This window comes from Dermacentor silvarum, chromosome 9 (assembly GCF_013339745.2).
Source record: "Dermacentor silvarum isolate Dsil-2018 chromosome 9, BIME_Dsil_1.4, whole genome shotgun sequence".
Taxonomy (NCBI): domain Eukaryota; kingdom Metazoa; phylum Arthropoda; class Arachnida; order Ixodida; family Ixodidae; genus Dermacentor; species Dermacentor silvarum.
Window position 1 is genome coordinate 146,652,043 of NC_051162.1, and position 24,329 is coordinate 146,676,371.

At 43.2% G+C, this 24,329-nt stretch overlaps 2 protein-coding genes across 3 annotated transcripts in view; one reads left to right on the plus strand and one right to left on the minus strand.

Annotated features, from left to right (window-relative positions):
- Window positions 1-971: 971 nt before the first annotated feature.
- LOC119464505 (small VCP/p97-interacting protein-like) lies at window positions 972-2,036 on the plus strand. The gene is made up of 3 exons (XM_037725508.2): window positions 972-1,223; window positions 1,326-1,487; window positions 1,864-2,036. The coding sequence occupies exons 1-3, from the start codon at window positions 1,155-1,157 to the stop codon at window positions 1,876-1,878; spliced, it is 246 nt and encodes an 81-aa protein (XP_037581436.1). The 5' UTR covers window positions 972-1,154; the 3' UTR covers window positions 1,879-2,036.
- The window catches only part of LOC119464503 (menin), a 50,545-nt gene continuing 28,027 nt past the window's right edge, over window positions 1,812-24,329 (minus strand). Inside the window, exons 8-9 of one of the 2 annotated variants that reach the window (XM_049655745.1) lie at window positions 19,909-20,103; window positions 1,812-15,372 (exon numbers count right to left, since the gene is read on the minus strand). In XM_049655745.1, coding sequence (XP_049511702.1) covers window positions 15,139-15,372; window positions 19,909-20,103 — 429 coding nt within the window. In that variant the 3' untranslated portion in view covers window positions 1,812-15,138. The remainder of the gene's footprint in view (window positions 15,373-19,908; window positions 20,104-24,329) is intronic. The other variant, XM_049655746.1, reaches the window with a different exon arrangement.

Consider the following 24,329-nt stretch of genomic DNA (forward strand, 5'->3'; position numbering starts at 1 on the left):
CAACTGGATTTGGCGAGTTCGTTATCGTCGCCGAGAACCGGAGACTTCTTTCCCCGTGGAAAAATTTCCATTATCGGGCGGCACATTGCAGTTTCTGACAACGCTGAGATTCGTTCCGGCTTGTCTCACCCCCTAAACTGTCCCTTAACACAGGTTAGCTACGCAATAGTCGTAGTGTTAGCGCTGAACTTTTGCGAACAATTAGGAGCACTCACAATGAACTCGCGGTTTTATTCCGTTATATTACTCTGTCCAACAGCTTGAGGCAGTACCTTTTTTCAACGCTTGTCGAAGCGCACGGTAACGCTTTTACTTATTTAACGTTCAAATAATGCCGCGAAAAAATGACGTAAAATACTAGCAAACAAGAAATGTCACAAATGCTAACGTGGGCATCACTTCCATATAAGGTAACGCGCACACCTCCACTCGTTCGCGTCAATCGCGCACTTCGGAACACCTGAACGTTTCGCCGTTGCTCCAGAGGACGTGCCTTTTTTTATTTCGAATATGTTACGCGGAACAACTTTCCTTTATTTCACAACGCAGCTCGTCGCCGCACCGTAAGCCGCGGAAACAATAAAACAGCAAAATCAAAGCGCGCTGCCGATGCGTCATACGCTGAAGCGCGTAGAAACAAAAACAAAATGAGCGCGACACGCGCTACGTAAACAGCGCTGCGCATGAGAGGTTTTCCATCTCGTCAGTGGAATAAGCTCCCCATGCATGCTTTAATCAAAAGACGCTACGTCTGCTCATTTAGAACTAGCAACGTAATGATCATTATGTTACCCTTTAGAAAAAAAATTAACTAAATTTTTGACTACAAGTAATAAAATATTTAAAAAATATTTACTTTTCTTTGCTACAGGTGGCGCAAAAGTCGGCGAGCGACCAAAAGTTAGTGCGAAGAAACGTTTAACTTGAGGCACGGAGTTTCGACACTAACGCATAAAACTACGCACGCAGCGTAGCCAGACGACGCTCCGTGCTCCAACTGAACCATGAACTGAACCGAAACTGGGAGCATTCGAGACTCCGTCACACTACGTCGGGCAACGCTGTCCACTCAGCTGTCGCGCCGAGTTGTTTACATACTTGTGTGGGGTGGCGAACCTGGCTAAACCAGCTAAACTGCGGGTCCCACGCCGATCATGGGGATTTGCATGAGCTGCTTCAAAGGTTCCGGCGCTGACATAACTCCATCGCCGGGACTTGATGTGGTACGACAACCTCATCTTTTCGTTCGCGTAAAAGGCGTTCGCAGTATTATATCGGATGTTTTGATCTCGTCTATCGCTAATACGCCGATCGGTTTTGTGCAGACCGTGAAGCGCCAGCAAATGGCCGAAGCCGCCGAACGGAGACTCAAAGAGCAGGAGCACAGGGGAGTCAAAGATCCGGACAAATTAAAGAGGCAACAGCAAAAGCGAGACGAGCTTGAACAACAGCTTGCGGCCGGAGGTCCAGGCGAGGCGAATTTGCGGGTAAATACTTCCCCGAGATTCCGCTGGTATTCGGCAGCGACTGGTACCAGTGTCGATGCTTTTTCTCACGCACTGAATGAAAGTCCCGTTATTACTCCTACACTAGATCTAAGATACAATTCATGCAGGGAACAATTTACATTTACTGAACAACTTATTGTGATGACATTCTCTTTCACCGCACGGTGAAATGGAAACTGTTTTCTGTGGCATGGGAGCCTTTACTTCAAAGCTATTTGATGTGTTAGTGTGCAGAATGACAGTGTGTAATATCGGTGACAATCGCCGATGCTCTCATCGAATGTCAACAAACGAAGACATCGGTTTCAAATACTGACCAGACATTTTTATTTGTTTTGCTTTTCTTTTTTTCCAGTGGCAAGTCCAATGAGTACTCGACACCAACGTTACCACATGTAAAAAAAAAAAAAAAAAAGGAACTGTGTTAACCGAAGAAACTACCTTTTGAGTGTTGTGCTGGTGTGCAAGAATAATTATGTATAAATCTGAAATCAAAATAAATGTTGCTGTACAGAAAGGGGAAAAAAAAGCTAATAGATAATATCTTTGTGAAAAAAGAAGGGACAATGCTGACAAACCACCAAATTCTGCCAGTAAGAGAAAAACACACACACGAAAGTGGAGCCAACATGACTTCCACTTCGCACTCAGTACATGCATACATGATTAATGACAGCTGGAAATGGTGAACCAAAGATACACTAACTACCCACATGGTCTATGTACAAAATAAATGAACATTGGGTGCACATTCATTGAGAGAACACACTATGTGCATCAAAGTAAAGAAGAAAAAACACATAGACTTTGACAACATTGGTCTGTTTTCCATTTGGGAAAAAGAAAAACCTGGGTGACTTCTACAGCCGTTTGCAACATCCTCCTAGTGTCAATCCTTTTGACCTCGAGGGGATCGGTTTGACCAACATTAAACACAGAGTGCAAACAGTGCTAACTCTGTAAAAATGAAAAGCTGTTTTGTATCACAATGCAAAGCCAAAATGCTATAAGAGTGGTGTTGCGACCACTCTGTACAGTGCAATCGCAAAGTGACTTGTTAGAATTAACAATCATTCAAAGCATCAAAAACAACCTGCAGACATGAAATATGTCTCATTTTATGACAATGCAAGATCAAGGTAATCAAAATGAAATCGTGAGTATTCCAAATGGCATTTAATTTTTGCTATTGTTTTTCAAAGGAAACAACAGATTAGCTGTATGTGCAATGTAATGATGTCTTCCGCACTGTGTGTGTAGAAAAAAACAACAATAAAAGTGCATGACAAGTTTTCTGATGCCAGTTAGAATCTGTGCCAGTTCCACAAATGCTTTTACACAAGTGTTCCCATCAGAAAAACTGCATTAAATGCAGGACCGGTGATTGAGAAATCGACCAAAGCCTCAAAGAGAGGCAGAAATTGAACTGTGCTTATGCAAGATAAAACGTTGGGCTGATACTTGGGATCTTCAAGATGTCAACAGCAGGTGGAGAGATAGTACTAGGATAACACTGCACGTGTAAAAGAAAATAGTAATAGATAACTGGCACTGATTACAATGCAGTCGAAGATCAGTACAAAGAATGTGGATTAAAAAGTAGATCGAAAATGCTTATCGCCGATATCAAAGTGCACTACCGAATATGTGTTTATAAATCGAACCTCGTAACAAAATCGCATCAGACATAAAAATACCTTCGTTATATCCAATATTTATTATAAGCACATATTCATTACATGCCGACATAGCGAAGAAATATTTAATATTTATTTCGTTATAACCAACAATTCACTATATCAGATAATTCGTTATATATCCATGTTTGTTATATTGAGTTGGGCAAATAAAATCAGTTATAACGAAGGTATCTCCATGTTGGATGCAACATCAGTATAACAAGGTTCCACAGTATTTACAAACATGCTTTGTGCACTAGAAAACAAAAACAAGAATGTTATCTGCTGATCAAAGATCAAAACAGGAGGTAAAAACATCACAGTTTCTCTCTCTACATGGGAATTGACCTCGAAAGGTTAAAAGAGGGGGAGGTAGGGGGGAGAGAACAGGAAGGCCAAAGTGTGTTCGGCTTCCCCCCCCAAAAAAAGTGTGTGTGTGTGTGCGGTTTGTAGACTTGCATAGCTCTGACATGTGAGTTGGACACACACCAAACAAGCGATATGCACAAGCCGACAACCGCTATGTCTACGCATACAGCTTCACTCGAGAGCAAACGGCAACACAGAGGACACCACCAAAAACCTGTGGCAAAAGCAAGCCAAGCAAATGACTCTCAGATCACGTACCGCGACAAAAAGGTCAACGCCATATCTCTCTCTTCCGCTTTTTTTTTTCGTCGTGCGTAACTTAAACTTGTAGAAGCTACTCCGAGCCCTCCTGGAGCAGAAGGCGGAGGCACAGACCTTGGCGCAAACCCCGACTTCACCTCAAAAACAGCAATGTGTGGAGTCTTTAAAACAAACACTGAAATTTCGTTATGTTCCTCTTCTGAATAGACAGTAAAAACTGATGAGCTACACAACGAAAATTAAGAAAGCGAAACTCTCTGGCAGAAATCTCGGCAAGAGCAAGCTAGAGGCTGTGAGGTGACAGGGTACACGAGATGTCGTGGCGATCAAATTCTTTACAGAAAACCTCATTTGTTTCAACATGCTGTTCATTATTGTTCTCGAGAAAGCATCAGTGCAGCAGGCAGACAGTTGCACTTTGCCTAATCTCCACGCAGGCACAGGATTTTCGGGACAAAGCTGGTGAATTGACAGTCATGTGTGCTTGGTACCAATTTCACACAATTCTGTGATAAAAGTAATTTATCCAGTTTTGCAACAAGCACAAGGGTGTTCCCTGTATCTGCGGTGTTAGTGGTTCCTGCCCCACAGAATCTGCAATAAACACCTGACGCGGCTAAAATACAAAGACAAATGTGCCGCATTGGTACCGAAACCAGACTACAGCATTACATTTAAACACTTCGACGCTGACAACACAGCTACATTACTTTCTTTTTCTTCTTTGCAACTGATATGGTATATGTTTCCCTAAGTCTTTCGTACTGCCTGTAAAGACTGCACAAGAAAAAGCTCACAAAATAGCTGAAGGAAAAACCCAAATTGGCCTTTTCGAAGACCAGCCTGTATCCCATAATGCAGGGAAGCAAAGTCCAAAAACATAGGCTGACTCATATTTAATTCCACGGAGGTTTGAACTACAGTGTCCAGACAAAAAAACAAAAACAAAAAAACACGCATATTTTTCTCATGTGAAGTGGGGTCAGGCCAAGCAATGTAACACTCCGCTCTGCATAAATGCTCACAATCACTGCGAAATGCAACTTGAAAACAGCTTTCTTATACATGCTGGTATACATATCTGACTACACCGTGACCACAACATATGCAATGTACAGCTCACAGGAACCGACGTCTTCTTACGGAGCGCACAGCTTGGAGCCAGGCCCCCTTGCAAGAAACAAATAACAAGCAAAAATATACAGGCCACTAAACATTCAACAGATAACCTACTCTCTAGCATGCTATGTACAGTGGTACTTTGGTGGCAGGCTCTGCCGGGCTAGCCATGTTCTCTACAAATAGAGATCTTTTCAAACACACCCAGATGCGTTTGTAACGCCCAGTGCTGTTGCCTTCGCTCAAACAAAACTCTTAGGCAAGCAACAGATCTGCTTCGATCAAGAGCAGGTTCCTTTGTTTCGAGCGAAGGTTGTCGAAGTGTGAAGAATCGTTAGCTTAGTACCCTCGCTCACGTTATCGAACATTAACGTTTCGATTCCTGGGGTGGCACCTTCAGTTGTTAATCTTTGGGTAAACAACACCAGATGGGCTGGCGACTACGGGCAACAACATTCCTGGCATAGTGCCAAGTACAATGTCTTATCACAGGGCCAGGAATACTGCAATTTATAGACGGTGACATGTCCAGACTATGCAGGGTTTTTTGTTTTGTTTTTGTTTACCGTTAAGTGAGCTAAAGAATAAAATGAAGCAAACAGTCACATCTGCTGCAATTCCATTTGAGTGAGGACTCCAGCACTGGCGAAACACAAAACAGGCAGACGTAACAAATGAATAAGCGGCCACAAATGCTCGCTTTCTAACAAAAATATGGGTACGTGTCGTCACTATTCTGTGCAGCACACTGTGCATAACTGCTTGCATCAACTGCAGGATAAACCTGGGAACTCGTCAATCACAGTGGCAGCAAAAACGCCACCTCAACAACAACAGCTACCTTTCCTCTTTCACGCAGAATAGACTTTCGACTGCACGCAACAAACACCCTTCTCTTAACAGCAGCACATGCGCTGTATGGCCAAACCACCTATCACCATAGACAAATGGATGCAAAAATTGCTATTCCAGCAGTACTATTGAAAACCAACACTTTGCCAACATCTGCAACAGCAACAGCTCTCAACATTGGGTTTCTTTTCCAGGAACTTGTTTCACGCACATTATTGACGACAACTGCATTCTTACAAACCATCTTCGATAGTCGATATAGACACTGCCGGCACCATGACATTAGGCTGTTAACAAAAATTTCCATATGTTGCATGCAGCAATTTAAGTGCACTTTTGCAACATCAAGCACACTTATGCATTTGGTTTCTCTTGCACAGAATTGTACTGCGACAAGAACTATTTTTTCGCACTGACGGTCAGCAGTGGCAATACCCTTTTCACTTCTGTTATATTACCAGACGCGCACATTTTAATCTGCCTGCAATTCACTGAACGTCTCAACAGCTGCATCTGTAAAAATTGTGGTAAGTCCTAGTTAAAAGTTCACATTTGCGCAGCCAAAAACTCTTGTGTAACGGTGCTGTCTGCATGTTTATTCACTTGCAAGGCCAGTTCTAAAGGATCATAATCAAATAAAAACAATCACTGCAACTTTCTGGTATACACGCTGCCCTAGTAGTGAAATGCGCAGCTCTGCCAATGACAGATCTCAAGTCTTTCACATTCTTCAGTGCTTCAATGTTCCATGTGCAGTACAAACTAGAGACATCTATGTCCAACAGTCATGTCCTTGTCCGTTCTCTGGTGCATATTCAAGGGGGCCCTAAATGCATTTGCATCGCATGCAGTGGACAGATGAGGGACCTGAATCCTTTCCACATTCTCGTGCAAGCGAAAAGCGCATGTTCCCATATGCCTACCTTATCAAGAACTTGTCCTGCCTTCCTGCAGGCATCCACTCGGCGACCCCTTGCAAGAATGCAAGAAATCGTCGGGCGCACTAATGTCATGGCCATACGTTTCTCTCTTTTCGCTTTCTCTAGTCCCAACAATGCCAGTTTCGTTCACCGGATGCCACAAACTTTCTCACAACCAACAAAAGTGCTTCTGTGGAAGTCATCGTGACCATGTGGGGATCTTGAGGGTGCAATTTAGCGACTGTCCGGAAAGCAAACCATTTGCTTGTCCTCGTGTGACTGGGCAGAATGGTGCTTTTGCGTTGACGACAGCAAGATTCTGACCAATCATGCAAGGGCAAGCGAACAGTTCGCTTTCCAAACCGTTAGAAAATCGAGCCACAGTGTGCAGCAAGACAAGGGGGTTTGATCCCGCTACCAGTGAAAAAGGGCGAGCGAAAAATTCGAGACCTCCATGCCAGTAGTTTACGGATCACTTCAAGGGGCCTCGTTCCGATTGCAAGTCTGATTCACTCGAAACTATGCTCCATCACATTGACTCTGCGTGGTGGTGGCAGCATGAGAACTGAAAATGTGCCCTACATTCAGAAAGGAAATCAGGTGCTTAATCATTAAACCAATTCACTCTAATGTCCAGCGTACACTCAGCTATTGGTGCAAAAGCTAAGGTGAGCTATGTGCAGGATGTTGAGTTCATGCCAGAAAATCAACTGTCTTGATGGAGAAAGGCTTTGTCATATCAAATATGACAGTTTTTTTTTATGCTCCCAGCTTCAAGGGCACTTTAAAGAATTTGTGACAGGATGAATGCTAACTGCAAGTCTCCCCGCTATCAGAAACTTGACAGTCACTGCTTCGTGCCGTTAATAAGACAGCGGATCAAACAGGAAATTGTGTTAGTCATGCGCGATATGGGCTATGATGTTTTTATAACCTCCTTTGGTCGGGTTCTTTGCAAAATGAAATTGGGGTAATCTCAAGATGAATACACATTATTTTGTACAGTTAATTCAGCCCTGACAGCAGATGCAAAACACAATCAAATTACCTATGTCAATTAAGAAGACACATCGAACAAAGCGCACTTTTCGAAATGTCTACACACTGCTGAAATTACAAAACAGGTTAAATCAACCAATGCTGGGTTACTGGAAGTAGACTGTGGTATGCAAGCCATTTCATAAAAGCCTTTTCGAATCAGAAGTCAGTTTTACAGGATCTAAGATATTTGAAATATTGTGGGCAAATAACAGTGCAGAAAAATTTTACAGCAAGATTTATCGCTGGAGATTTAAGTAAAGGCTCACATAAGGGAATTTTTGCATACAGTAAACATCAGCAACATAATCGAGTGTGCTGGGTGCATTAGCACATAAAGTTGTCAGCTATAAAGAGGATTTTTGCGTACAATAACTATCAGCAACGTAATTGAATGTCCTGGGTGCATTGCAGCACACAAAGTTGTCAGCTATAAACAGCTAGTGTAAATACTCCAAACACACCAGGTGCTATCACATCCACACACAGCAATGTAAAGAAAGATGTTAAGCAAAAGTGGCCTGCCTCATTGGGAATTACAATTATGTGTCGCTGTGTTGGCTGCTGACTATAATATGCAAGCAGTTATGACTTCTGCATTCTTTTTTCTTTCAAGTAGCAGGTCAATGAAATTACTACTGATTAACACAACTTACACTTGGGCCACCAAGTAGCAAGCTTTCTGTTAGCCTTATCTATTTGCCTTATCAAACGTTCAGCTTAACACTGAATTTAAAGGAAACTGAAGAAAGATACTCAAACAGCTCTGGCTCCACAATCACGAAACATTACTTATGTAAGTGCTATCCATGATTGGACATCACCATAGGGATGTTTCCATTATCTCGTCCATCACTACCATGACTGACAGGCACCTGAGCATCAGCCAATGAAGAAACGCTCTTACATTAGAGAAGTTTTGTGAATAGAGGTCCAGATTATCACAGAATTTGTAGTAACAAGGTTTGTTTTAAAGTGAAACTGCTGTATATAAAAGATAAAACCAAAACAACATAGTGCCTGATACAACTTGGTCAAGTGGTGAAATCAATACATGTACGAAGGACTGAGTTAGTTTTGTCAGTATTTGCGGCTTACAGAGACTGACAACCGACAGAAATACCGCTGAAATTCATGGCACAAAGCGACATGTGATTTTCATTCCACACAAGTGGCATGAATGCTCGGGTCACCTGCTGCACAAGCTGCGGTTTCAGAAGTAGACTCGGCACACAATAGTTCTGCAAATAAATGCTAAAAGGTATACCCATATTAGAATAAAATAGTGTCACAGATGGTCATTAAAAAAGTAAGCAGATGACACAAGCTTATGCGTCGCATGAGCCGGTCGGCTGCCCCGCTTTTCTTAATATGGGCGTCTTGTAGCATTTCCTTACTAAATCATCATGTATAGTGCTTACTCCTAGATCCGGAGCTAGTGTGATGAGACGGCACTAACGATAAATATCGCACAAAAGTGTGTTATAGACATGAAACACATAAATATAGCTAAAATGAAAGTTTTCATCATAAGCTGATCAGGTAGCATTTTTTCCCCTTCTTCTCTTACTTCCTAAGCCTCAGTTCTATTCGATTTGATAAATTTGTCTTCAATTAATTCAATTAGAATTGATGAATCATTTGATGAATTTTCTTTCAACATAAAGAAAGAGTTCATTAAACTAAGCCCTATCGATAACTGCTTTGTAAACATGCTACTGTGACCTCAGAAAATCCTTTCACCGCTGTTTTCGCATTACTTGCCACTAGTGCCATTACTGCCTTCATGACATGTCTTATTACTAACTCCACATCCAGGTATGGTAGTCAAGACAAAAAAAAAAGTTCTGTATTCTTTATACGTTAGTAGTGCTAACTACATGTTTCAAAGTGAAAAAACTGTGGCCTATTAACATGTGCTTTGAATAGTGCAGCAGGCAGGCACAAACAGTACAAAATGCTTTTTTTTTTTCCTACGCGCGCTAATGCTACTCAATGCTAGTGCTACCGCATCTGCAATGTCGAAATGCCATGTTTAGAAAAATTAAAATCAAGCACAGTACGACACAACAGCGTGCTCGAGAAACAGGGAGGCATTGAAAGGAGTAGCAATGCTTATTTCTGAAGTCGTAGGCACTCTACCATGCATTTCTCGCACGTAAAATGATGACACTTTGCAAATGTGAAGGTTATGAAATATAAGATATTAATGCAAATATCATTCTTGGCATTGTCAGACTACTTTTTTTTTTTGTGTCTAACCGTTTTTGCGAAGAACATAGAACTGGCGGAAGCGTCAGCATTCTGCAAAACTATGTGCTGGCATCTAAGTTATGAAGAACTTCTGAATAAAGGACCTGTAGACAGGAATCACTTCTGTTGGTTAGCTGAAATAAGCCTTACTTTCAGAATGCAGAATGAATTACTTATGTCAAGAAAAATAGCTAGCGTGACAGTACGAAGATCCGCTCGAGTGCGGTCTGCTTGGATTCCTCCCACAACACTCTGGAGACAAATTGTGCTCGCCCATTCAGTTTACAATAAATTTATTATCATCCCAAAATAATGCTACGCGAAGTACCTTGACAGTCATTGTAGATGAGTTCTGCCCCATTTTTAAAATTTCATATTAATGTTGGTCTCAAAATGCCGTCCATACCTGGCGTCATCAACATTACCGCGACATCAGGACGTGGAGAAAAATTTGCCGGCACCGCTTAGAAATAAAGGTAAGTGCGATGGCTCTGCTTATAAACAAATGAACAAGATGGTTGCACACATTTCTTATGCCTGTGCACAAGAAATGTGCACTGTAGCACACATTTCTTATGCCTGTGCACACGATTACTGTGCTACAGTAATCGCAGAAATGGAGCGGGCCAGTGCATCATGATGCAACCACTTCCTGGATACTCTAATTAGAACTGGTTCGTAGAAACAAGCATTATAGTAAGTGTAAGTTATACAGGGTGCTTTGACACTTGCCAGTTATTTTTTAAGTTTTTTCTTTTTGTGTGTGTTTGTTTAGAGGATTTGGAGTGTCAGTTAACGTGGAAAAATTGCAAGTCCAAAATGTTGTGTCAGTAGTAGCTATAAGCAACACTAAACGCAAGCACTAGATCAGGCTATACTGCTACCTGTTCTTTTAAACCTCTCTCAGCAGATGTTAGTTAAAAGTGCACAATTATCTGGCAACACTACGATTTCCATGCAAAATTTTTTTATTCCTTTCACTGACTGAGGCCCTTCTACTGCAATAAGGCAGCAGAAGTGTCCAGGTTGAACGCCCTTTTCTTTAAGACTGGACACAAGTACCGTAATATCCCCAGTACCCACACCCTTTGCAGACATAATTCAGTGCAAAAAAAGGGGGGCAGCAGATACCTTGGAGTGAAAGTAGCTTGCCCTAATGTCTTTTTTTAATGCGCTCCAAGAGACAGTGATACAAAACTGAAAATCAGTCCTAAGCAGCAAAGTAAGCTCTTTATTGTAGCACTGGTTAGTGTGCTTGGCCCCTATTAATGCAAAGTCAGCCGGTAGCTCAGGTTAGTACTTCGAGCACCTTCCACACGCTACCCTAAACTTCCAACTTTTCGAGTGTGCGTCTCCCGATTCAAATGAGCCAACGGAGAGCCGGCACTCTTCTGGACCCTCTAACACCACTATGCCAGGGTGCACGTTTTGAGCCACCTCTGGCGCAGTTACAGTTGCCACCTGTCAAGCTTTACCAGCGACAGTTTATTGCAGATGTTGACAGCTGCTGGTTCAACCTTTTCAGTGGCACCTTTTTAACAGCGTTCTGGGCTTCAGTGGATAAACAATTGAAAGAATGGCGCCTAGAGAACTCCCACCAGCTAGACAGAGTGAATTAGAAAACAGAGTAAACTGAGTGTATTGATTTGCAATCTTCTAGGATGAAATTTCGGTGAAGGCGTACACTGCTTTCTCGAATTTGTCGTGTATAGTGGCAATGGAAGGTTACTAGCTCAAGTGACTGACTGGCGATCAGTGTGGCAAAATTGCAGTACGCAACGCTGCATGACACGTTGATAGAGCACAAGTAAGAGGCCATTCCCATTCCTCACACTCTAGGTTAGTTTGGTGGAGTTTCTGCTGCTGTTCGGGAATAATGATGGCTGGCCATCAAACGAATGTGAGACGAAGGGATTATCATACAGATTCACAGCCGCTCGAATGCTAGTGTAGGTAACTGCCAACCTCCCCCACACTTCACACATGGGAAGGGCCCAGCACTCTCGCTGCATGCCTATTCCTGTGCAGTAGCACCACATAATGCGATTCTGCCGCTCCAGTCACCGATCACTTATGCTAACCATTCTTCATTGCCACTGTACTTGCCTGCGGTGCATGCTGAACATGGCGTATTATGATTATTTTGCTTCGCGACTATAAAAGAATTATGCCTATATTATCAGGTTTTCAGGTTACACAATGTTTTACAATTTCATTGTTTCAATTGAATGTGCTTTTCACACTGCGTTCCCTAGCACCATCACCTGCCAGATTTTTTGCAGCAACACCTCCGTGGTGACAGAAGTTTCACCACAGAAGCAAACCCCCCAAATTGGGGGTTTGCAGACATGAGTTACCTGTATCGACCCCAACGTTTCTACAAAGCAAGTGTTTATGCCTCACCCACAAAAAGTGCACCTTCCATCACTCCATTTAGCTGCATTCATAACGTTCCACTACTTCCTGCACAATTTGGAGTAGAATCTAGCAGAAACAAAGGTAGCTCGGCTGGCCCAAGTTCTCTTTTTATTGTCACCATTTCAAAATCTTTTTTTTTTCTTAAACCTTTTTTACGTTAAGCTAAGCTGTCTCATGACCCTCAATTACCACCATATAGTAAGCGCACATTGAAAAAGAACAAGACAGACAGTTGGTAGCTTGCGCTTTGTTCAATTCATTAGCGCGGTTTCTTCCTCCGTCTTGTGGGTGCGAAACGAAACAGTATAAATCCTTAAAATGCTTAAAGTGCCTGTGCAACTGACATTAAAATTTTTTTTTTTTAAAGGCACCTGGCAGGTGTGTTCCACCTTTCTCACCACAAGCGCTGCAGACTTCCTAAAGGGTGATGATCATAATCTGACAGAAAGACAAACTGCAACACAAGCATTACCTGCGCAACGCAGGTCATGTGCCAATGTGAGAGGTAGCTAGAGAGAGAAGTTAGAACTGCAGTATTATAGGCCGGAAAAAAGAGGATGGACACTTCTAAAGGATACCGCGCTGTGCAAATATGTCTCTTGTGATGCGAGTGTTGGCGCAAGATCACAACATAACTACATCGAAGAAACAATGTCAAAGTGCTCCCAACACCAAAGGTACCACGGGTGCTTGTATGCAAATAAAAATCAGAAATGTGACGGTTAACTTAAGGAATTAACAAAACCTTCACGAAACAAACACTTCCCAGGCCTGGACAAACCAGCACTGCCTAGCATATTCAAAAAAAATATTTTTTTTTCATACCCGATTTCCACGGTATAAAATTCTTATGTTCATTTTCTTTGCTCCCGAAAAAAAAAATGAAATTATATTACCCACACACTAAAACACACAAAATGACCATGCTCGACTAGACGTCAACCAAATTTAAGACCATAAGTTATGTACACTTATATATACATATAAACTTCACAAGTATACTGTGACGTTTGACTTGTCGCTGCACGTGTTGTCACAAAGTTAAGCTCCACGAGGTTAATGAGGAATAAAGTGTCAAACAGCCATGTACAGACAGCTTTCCCTCATTTTCTCTTTCCTCAAAAACGATACCAAGAGTGTGCCTATTGAGAGGGTCATTCCTATGCTTATCTTATCTACAGGCTTATCTACAGTGACCTGTGTTTTTTTTTATTAGAACAGCTTTAAAAGAAGACTTTGGCCTTATCGCTGCTTAGTTGTAGCTCAAATTTTGCGACAACTCTGCATTTCTTATGTCGGCATCGTTCAAAAGTATGCGTTTGGCATCTTAGATTATCTGGTTTATCCGGCATTAGTGAAAAACCACTGGTCAGTACGCTTTCCGCCATGAGAAAAGCAAACTGCTGCAGAGATTGGAACTGGTTTTGCCAAGCATCAGCAACCAGGAGTTTGCACGAAGCAAATGACGATGCAAGTTGTTTGATTCACTGATCGATGTGGACCGAGAACTGCAACATTGCTGCAAAATTTCAGCGAGCACGAGGCGCGCGCGAGACCTTCTTTTAAGGTAGAAAGAATAGATGCACGTCACCGTACGACCGTAGAGCTTGCCATTCGATTTTAGATAGCTAATAAAGCTTCGATCAACCCAAGCCACATGGCATGGATAAGATCACTGAGCGTTTGATAAGCATTCAGTGCTATCAAGAAGCTCAGTGTTGCACTGGCATTACACTGGACTAAGCGTTACGCAAGCTGCGTGCCACTGAATTATGGAAAGTGTGCCCCCCCCCCCCCTTCCCGTCTTGTGCGTCCCACATTAAAAAAAAATGTGAGACCAAGGATGTCTAAGTAATCTGCGAGGAATAAATGCCACCATGCAGCACTGCAGCTGCAGTGCTCTCTTAAATGCAGGCAACTACATTCGCGCGACAGAAATGGAATAATAAAAAAAAAGGCTTAAAGCTTCATACCGGGCATTCATAATTTACACAAGAGCACTTAAATAACATTCCAGCCTTGGTTCAACGGAAGGACGTGTCTACAACAGTGAAAAAGTGAACCTCGACCGGGCATCGAAGTGCATAAATTAGTGGCCACTTGAACGCTGTTCAAGTTGCCCCTGATGAAGTTCAACTGTGGTTGAACCTATGGTCTGTACATGCAAGAAAAAAAAAGGGGGGGGGTGATGGGGGAGGAGGAAAGGGGAATGAAAACACTTCTCTCTTCAACCTGTAAACAACAGTGACCAACAAAAAAAGCGATGGTCTGACGAACAATAACACAAACTTTGCACTGTGACTCAAGGTTGCATCAATACCGGGGAAAAAAAAACAGAGGAAGCGTCAACTCTACCCTTGCTGACCTAACAAATCGATCCAAAACATTTCGCACACTGCTGCGGCAACACTTCTCACAAAATGGTGCACTCCGCCCTTGCACACAAACAGACTCGCAGCATTTCAAGCAAAGGCCACCCACAAGCCGCACAGCAGCACATGAAGGACAACTGCCTGAGTAATTGGCAGCCACAGCACAAAGCGCCAAGCCAAAGAACTTTTACAAATTCAGGGAGGGCAATCTGCCGTTAAAAACCAACAGAGATTGCATATGTCTGCAAACGATGCCCAGTGCAAGCAGACGACAAGCGATCACTTAGCGCTGCAGAACCGGGACAGCGGGGGTTTCAACAGGGATGGTGAAGTTTGGTGGCCCTGCTTTCTATTCCCGGCGCATCCTCTTGGAGTGTCGCGTTGTCGCTTCGTGGGGCCCGCCAGCTGGATTGGATTGGCCCCGTTTGACGACTTGGACCTGTGACTGAGCCGTCAGCTGCAGCTGAATCGCCGAGGTGTTCAGCTTCTCTGCGAGAAGAAGATCCTTGAGGCCTGCCATCTTTTGACTCGACAGCGTGACTGTCGCCGCACCACCATCGCCGCTACTCCGGCTGCCCGACTTCTGTGGAGAAAAAAAAAAAGAAGAAACAGAAAAATTATTTCGAATTTTGCCCATGGACTCGCACAGCAACCGCTGATGTAGTGCTTCTTCCGAGCTGCCTTTATGCCCACGTTCAGACGTCGCAGTTTTATCCCTGGCATTCTTGGCCAGCATGGGCACTTTACAAAGAGAAAGCACTAATGCCAATTGCAACGGCATTGTGAAAAGCCCTAACGTTTGTGATCGTCTGAGAATCCAGCATTAGGTTAGTAGGCAGAACGAGCAGCAAGGAAGATGAGCCAGTGGAAGCAACACATGACAAGGCTGGTGAAACTTTCTGTGTCATGTAGCTTTTTAGCTACGTAGGAAGGGACCGCAAAGTCAAGAAAGTGATGAAGTGATGGCCTAAATCAAAGACAGTCAGTAGACTGAAGCTTTTTATTTAAAGGCACTAGATTTCATCAAAAATTCGGTGAGTGGGTGCCAAACTTGCTTCTTAAATCTGGAGCGTGTAAGTTGAACACTTTTCAACATTTAAAAGGGCCCTGAAACACTTTTTGAACATCGTAAGCATTGTCGAAAGAAAAACATGTGAGCCAAATATTACAGCACTGCATGCAGCAGAGAGCTTACAATCTCGTGTCAAAAAAATCCGAGGACACCTCGGCACTTCTTACTAGTTGTGAATGCGAAAGCATTAATGTCCAATTGCACGCCGCTGAGCGGTCCTTCGAGTTTTGCGCTGCCAGAAATGTACTACAGCGGTACGTGTTGCCCGAGCCAGCAAGCAGCAGTGGCCACCGAGGCCGGCATGTGCACACAGCAGCTAAGCCCAGTGGCAGCGACAAGAGAGAGACGTGGACCAGGCGCCCGTTCTGAGAGCGAGAGTGAGGGTTATGTGGCGTTGCGGCGATGCCCTCTCCCCTTACACAACACCTGGCACACTAAAGCAGCAGTAGGTGTTCGCTTTTTGCCCACTTTGCTCCGTCGAGACACGCTTGTGGCGTGGCGTCGTCAGCCAGTGGTAATGTGAATTCAGGTGCCATTTCGCAGCTACAGACGATAGACGCCGGCTTTTTCGCTCAATGGGCTACTTGACGCTTCCACATCAAAACAGCGAAAGATTGCTTGCCCTCGCTTCCGCAATGTCATCCTGCTGCGTCATCGCATGCAGCTGGACCCACGTCCAGCTGGTTTCGTGATCACGAGAGCACTCTTAAAAATACATATAATTGCAAATTTTTAGTTAAATAAATGAGTCTGCAATCTCAAAAAGTCAGAACAACAATTTCATCTTTGCACTGCCGGTCCACACACAATTGCACATAGCTGTGTCGGCCGCGCATGGTCACTGAGGTAGCAGTGGCGTGCTGTGTAGCGTAGTCTACCGCAGCTACCACGGGGTGCTCCGACGAGCTTTTTTGCTGCCGCGACACTCAACTTTTGGGCGGGGCTTTGCCTTCTTGGCTTCTCCGCTGTGTAGCGTCCAGCGTGCTGGCGGAGACAAAAAGAAAGAAAACCGTGCGTCGATGCGATAAATCGTTGAAAGATCCAAAACATTTTTGTGGCATGGGATTCGGGAGGCGCCATCCTTTAATAGTGAGGCCACGCTATGATTAATTAGAAAAGTGTTTCAGGGCCCCTTCAAGAAAAATTAAAGTATGGGATTTGCACAAGTAATGCTGCATTTCATGGAACGAAATATGAATAAGTCTGAGAAGAGCTTGGCTAAAAGCATGAATTAAATCCACACATGACAGCACTGTTTTGCTAACAGTACTACTAAAAACGCTTAGTCATCCACTGAATTCACCACCAACCCCCATATATGTGCATTTAGCAACATACCGTAGGATATTACAGGGACTGATGTTCCATCATCTCTATTGCTTTTAGATTTAACTGCGCCTATCATTAACACAACAGTACAAAAGTGGGAAAATATACTACACTTTTCTTTCTCTAAAATACACCAGACTAATCAGCTATCCATATAACATTTTTGGACTGATTGACAAACCAAAGCTTTCTTACCATTCCAATTGTGAAACTCCCCAAACACCCCTCGTCTCAGAATCTAGACATGATAATCAGCAAAAAGTGTGAGAGGTCTTATGATTGTTGCATGACTTAATTGTTGCATCACCATAAACTATAAAATTACCGATAAGCCACCACAATAGCATGCATCTAAACAAGAAACAAAGAGTGTCCATTAACCAAAGCCAAATACACAGCATTTCCTATCAACACCATTTCCCAGCCAGTACAGATCTAGACAAGCCTTTTTCAACTTTTTGCTTGTGTACCCAGCATTGTATAATTTATGTGATTTTGAAATCGCAAAAATTGTGAAAAATTGCAATTGGCCATTTTGAGCACATTTTAGCAGGCAATAGGCAACAAATCATCCCAGCAAAGTTTCATTTTGTCGCTTGCTTGTGGTATGTAAGTTAATTAATCAATATGGTTTGATACTCGGAGTATGAAGTGTAGTTTCACAAACGGTATGATTAAAGAACTCTGGCAGAGACCACTGCACAGATCATATTACATTATGATGGTACGCGTGGCGTTGCGATGTTAGCACTACGAAGCAGCGATTCACTGGCATACTCTAACACTGAAAATGAGAACAAACTTAAAAAAGTCCCGACAGACTGATCACTTGTATGTCAGGATGCTTCGGATCAACTGCAAATGACTCTGTTAGCCTCTCCAAGCCAGTTGTCGCTAATGTCTAACATATCGGAATGAAATTCTTAAGCGAGGAAACATGAAATCCTGACGTCAGGTGTAGCTGTCCTACAGTGACATGTAGGCAGGCCACCATCTCTCATAAACAACGCTCTACAGAAAGGTTTCCGATAACGTTGAATGTTCCAAATAGTTGGACGTCCGCATCCCTTCAGATGTACAACTCGGCAGTCACCTCCGTAATCATCATCATCATCATCAGCCTATATTTATGTCCACTGCAGGACGAAGGCCTCTCCCGGCGATCTCCAATTACCCCTGTCTTGCGCTAGCGTATTCCAACTTGCGCCTGCGAATTTCCTAACTTCATCATCCCACTTGGTTTTCTGCCGTCGACTGCGCTTCCCTTCTCTTGGTATCCATTCTGTAACCCTAATGGTCCACCGGTTATCCATCCTACGTATTACATGGCCTGCCCAGCTCCATTTCTTCCGCTTAATGTCAACTAGAATATCGTCTATCCCTGTTTGTTCTCTGATCCACACCGCTCTCTTCCTGCCTCTTAACGTTACTCCTAAGATTACCTCCCATTTACCTCCCATACGTCCCATTTAACACACTGCCATAACGTGCAAGTCGAAGGACGTACAGTGAGAAAAATGTGTGGACGTACCGGCATTCTTTTACACAAAACACTCACTTCAGTTTTTCCTAAGAAGCACCTAAATTTTACCTCAGGGATAGCAAATGGTGTGAAACCAATTTTGAAGGTTCTAATCTCACATGTGCTTTTAAATGCATTAAAGGGCCATGACAGCAAACTAGTATTGACCTTGAATAATGTATTGCATGTACATGTCCAACAAGTTGGCAAAATTTGAGTGCATCCAGTGTAATAGAAATTCAGTGTTAGATTTTTGCATATTGCACTTGAACTTTACAGCAGTCTGGCAACACTGATGGATGACCAAATGAAGTGCGTTCTGCATACTAATGTGCGCGGTATCCAAGATCATTTACACATGAGTCTCGATGATCAGCCCAATAGCGTCTGCAGCCGTCCTCTGGTTTGTGCGGTTCTTATCGCACCAGCGAAAGAATTGCAGGCACGATGAAATGGCGATGCCCTTGCTTTCATTTTGTGCCAAAGCGTATGGAGCAGATGACACAGAAGTGGCCCTGCACTTTTTGATATCACAGAAGCAATGCCAAAATGGCGGTTGCTGTTAGTGGCTCAGACCTCAGAGGCAGCGATCTCAAATTGGAAAACTTTGGTTAGAATTGCACTGAAAGCTGTTTTTGTATGTGTGTGTGCGCATGTATAAAACTATAACCTCCATTCTCAGTTCAAATAATAAACACGGCATTGACTTGGACGCTTGGACTCCAAGCAATCACTTGGACTCCATTCTCATTAAAATAATAAAGGAGGGGCAATCACTTGGACGGCCAAGTGATTGCCCCTCCTTTATGTGCAATTCAAATGGTTTCTTTAAAAATATATATATATTCCAGCACTACGATGCTAACAGCGCAGTTCATAGCAGCCCTGCACAGTCTCATACGTGCCGACTTCAAACAGTTCGTGTACACAGAAACAAACCAATAAAGTACCATCATTGAGTGCATTGTTACAGACAAAATGAAATGCAGTGTTACAACCCAAGGCTCTTTCAAGCAATGCCAAAATTCTAAACAAAACCAGATTCTATGTGAGAATGTTGTGCAAATGTTCCCTTACATGTGCGAGAAAAATCAAGCAACGATAACGATATGAGAAAGCACGGTCATCGTCATGACTACAGCAACCACGGTGGCCCCGTTTGGATTTTGCGATGTGGCGAGGGAGCAACTGCATACCTCCGGCTTCGCAGTCAGCACTGCCTTTGCCTCATCCAGATCTAGGTCGTCATCGTCGAAGCTGAAGCTGTTGTTGTTGTTGGCCTCCTGCTGCACAGCCCGAATGAGGTCATCGGTGCTCGCGTGGCCATTGACCTTGGGGTCAAAGAGGTCGCCAACCATAAAGTCCGACTCTGAGGCCTTCAGGGCGGAAAGCTGTCATGTGGTGTGGTGAGCGGCAAGGCCGACAGGGGAGTGTCCAGCAGGGAAGGGAGTTGAGATGGGGGCGAGGTCGGGAAAGCGGACGAGGACAAGGCGGGAGGAGGTGAAGGTCGAGTGAAGGTGAAGGTCGAATGAGGGTGAAGCAAACGAGGATGAAGGGACAGGCATGCCACAAGATGCAGCAGAGACGAGTGGATAAAGAACATTCATAAAAAAAAAATGTTTGCAAGGGCAAGCCAAGAAGACCGAAACAGAGAAGTGTAGGCAAGAAAAGTAGAGGAATCAAACAAAGGTAGGACCAGCAGTTGCATGAAGGGATGCAAAGATAAGTGAGCAAAAAGAAAAGGAAACGTTAAAAGATAAGATTTTAAAATACAAGTGGAGAAAAAGCATGCATAGACAATGACAGATGCACAAAGAGAAATTGTAGAGATTAGCAAATGAGAAACAAGTGAAAAAGAGCAAGGTAAAAGTAGTTTAGAATGGAAAAAGTATGAAAAAAGATAGCAGATCACACAGAAGTATGTAGGTCAACAGTGAGAAAAGTATCACGACAAAACAGAGATGGCAGGGCAATAACAACATGAATGTCCAGAGGAAAGGTATATCAGGATAGATGGAGAAACGAAAGGGAAGATGTCACGATATGCCAGAAGGATGAAGAGGTCAGGGAAAATCAAATGTGAGTGCAGGAAAGCGCGTGATAGCAGGAAAAGAAAGGAGCACAAGGTAAACAGAAGAAAGAGATGGAGTTCAAGTAAGATAAAAATGCGGGCAACATCAGAACAAAGAGAAGAAAAAAAATGAGTTAATGTGGTGATGCCCAAAAGCAGGCCAAAGTGCAACAGACAAGATAGACAAGATAACAGCACAACAAGAACAGGCAAGTAATTCACAAGCAAAGACAGAAGGCAGGGAAGAGGGAAAGATGAAGCAGTAACAGGACAATGCCACGAAATCCACATAACAAAGTGCGCCAATGCCAGCCACACAAAGTGAACAGGAGGAGTGAATTTTACGCAGGTTGAAGGATGCCAACCACAAAGCAGTGAAGATAATACGACGGAAGATTAGAATCAGAAGAGCAAGGCCACAGTTAAGAAGCGTGAGCGCACGTGAGAGTTAAGATGCGTGAAAAGACAAATACACATAGAAGGAATTAGAATGCAAGGACGTATGCAATCCGTAGGAAGAATAGATGACACACAAAGCCAGAAGTCAATGGTGCAATAAGTCACAAGGAAAGATGGAAATGGCAAGTGAAAAAAACAAGCACACGATGAGAACGAAGTACAGTATGGGCAAAGACCGAAGGACAAATGAAACAAACCACATTGCAAGTACAGAAGTAATAATGGAGAGATGAGTGACAGTAAGAGTGAAAGCAGAACCATGACAAGCGGGACGTGTCCCCAGTCAATGAAATGTGAGAAGGGGGAAGACAGATCATTGCGGATGAAAGGACGACAATGTGGACAGCAGGTTGGTTTGTGATGAAAGTGACATTGCAGGGAAGAGGCAGGTAGATGGGATGTGAGAGAGAGAAAGAGAGAAAAAAAAAGGCACAGTTAAACAGAGTGGAAAAGAAGCGGCACACATTGGAGGGTGTGCAAGACTGCGTTTCATTATGAAACAGACAGAGGACGTGAGAACAAGAACAGAGAGTGCATCCCTACCTTGGAAGCAGAGCAACCTCAATGTAATCTCTCTCGGATTTCGCTGAAAGCGTTTAACCGATCCAACACTGTGCCTCACCCAATAAGCGCTGGAGACCCAAGGTCCAGGCATTTCAATTACTGTGCAATATGTTAAGTAGATACAACTATTAAACTGAAAGATCCAAATTGTGCGATATGCTGCACTGGAAAAGCTATAGGGCAATAGCCATTCATATATTGCATGATGCAATGCATAAATAGGAGCACCAGATATACTTGACTCTTCTAGTTGAATGCATGTTTATACTCAAATTTTTATTTATTTATTTATTTATTTATTTATTTATTTATTTATTTATTTATTTATACAATACTGCAGGCCCGAAACGACGCTAGCAGGAGGGGCAAAATTGCATTAATATATGAATGATATAACAAAGCAATACAGTCAAACCTGGATATATCAAATCTGAAGGGGATTGCAAAAAAGTTAGATATATAGGCAATTCAATATATAATACACAGATTTTAAACAAACATTTTCAAGGGGAGTTTACAGCGGTTCATTATACACAATATTTTGTTATATAAGGGTTCGATATATCGGGGTTCGACTGTATCAGTTATAACGACCACATTTCTGTGCATTTACGATTTTCCGACCCTCCCTATCGAAACTGCTTCCACATATAACAAAGATTTTTAAAATCTCTGTACTGCTGCAACGAACGCCTCAAACCTGGTTACGGTAAAAAGAGGGCACACGCGAAGTGCAAAAGCACGAAAGGGTGACCAAACTGGAGCACGGCAGCATTCACCCGCTCCAGTCTAACTGCAATGATAATACAGCCTTCAAAATGAACGAGGAACCGCCTCGCACGGATTTTGGAAGCCACAAGGAAGGTCACGCGTGGTCACACGTTTTCAAGGCACGCCTCCAGGGCGGAGGCATGTCGTGTACAGCATAAACAGCATGGCGCGGGGCGTGCGCCGGTGCGATATCGGATGCCACAACGACATCACTCTCGTTTTTGCCCAATTGTCCATGCGCCACCATGTGCGTCACGCCTGGTTTAACGATTTCGAACGACCATCTATGTCTTTCCACCCTGGGAACAGCGGCCGCTCAAGCATTCCTGTCGACGTGGCCTGAGTCACCGAGAACGCTGCACTACGCCGTTAACAGATCACGGTTTGGCGGCATTCGTTCACGCGTTGCCGATTGCTAATAGAGAGTTTTAAAAACCCAAAGAGCTTTGCGGGTGTTAGCGTTGGGGCATGCAGGAGTGAATAGCTTTAGAATAGGGCTTTGCGTTTGCGAATAGCGCCTCGCGCTTGCAGCGCCACTACGGTGTCAAAGAAAAACTATTATAAATATTAAAATAAACTATACCATTTTATGATAGGTAGAGTAATTTTGACTTTCGTGGTTTTGCGTTTAATTACAATTTAGAAGTTATTCTATTAGCAGGAAGCGATTTGTTGCGCTTAATTTTGAGTAACCGACTTTACGTGCCTTCACCAGCCAAGCTAATCCACGTTAGGCCTGCGAGCCATGAAATCGACAATCGTATTCGGAACCAGCAGCGTCTAATAAATCAATCTTCATTACACACGTTAGTAGAGAGAAAGCGATAATTGCAGTCACTTCTCCTAGCATGTGAACTTCACGCGTTCATGAATCAAGCCCAGTTTGGCGCTCGGTTAGAGCCATCGCTTTGATGGGTGCCGCCATGTTCGTTGACGCAAAGCTTTTGGGGCTCCCGCTAAATCAGTGAAATAGCGTGCGACATAGATAATGTAATTTTATGACTCGTGTGTTGCTGATGCATAGTTGTAATGCCGAGACCATGATATCTGAGACCTGTGCAGAATGGCGGCATGCCACAGTAGTTTCCAAAGTTTACGCTTTTGGCTAACTTAGTTCTCGCATGCATGTCCCGCTGGTAGTAAAATATCACAAGCTCTCGAATAAATAATGGTGGCTGTGTTTGCAGTTTCGAAATGACAGGTGATCGGAACCGAACGCCGTACTGAAAGAGCTAGACGATGCCGCATTTCGTTCTTTAAATGGACTTTTCTAGCCTAAGTTTGCAGCAAGGTGCGGGAACGCACCGGGAACATAAACGACACCGAAAATCTGGTTTTCAGACGAAACTACTGCCGAATTGGAACTGCTGAATCCAGCTTCAGTGCAGTTAATTTTTGAGAATTTTAAGCGCAAGTCCATACATAACGAATTACTGAAATAATGACCACTTTTGACGGAACTATCGAGTTCATTATAACTGTGTTCTACTGTACAACATTTACAAACATCAGGAAATAACAAGGTCAAACAACTAGCTAATGAAGCATACACTTCCCACAGACGTGGCACTTTACGGTGAATAAAGTTTAATACATCTGGGTGCCACTGCATGCATGCTTTGTCCAGAATCAACCGGAAGTACATACCGGTTGTGGCAAAGCTAGAAAAGAAGTTTGAGTAAATATTTCAGGAAGAAAATGGTGGCATCATCATTCACCATATCAGTGAAACACGGTGTGTCTAAACGATGA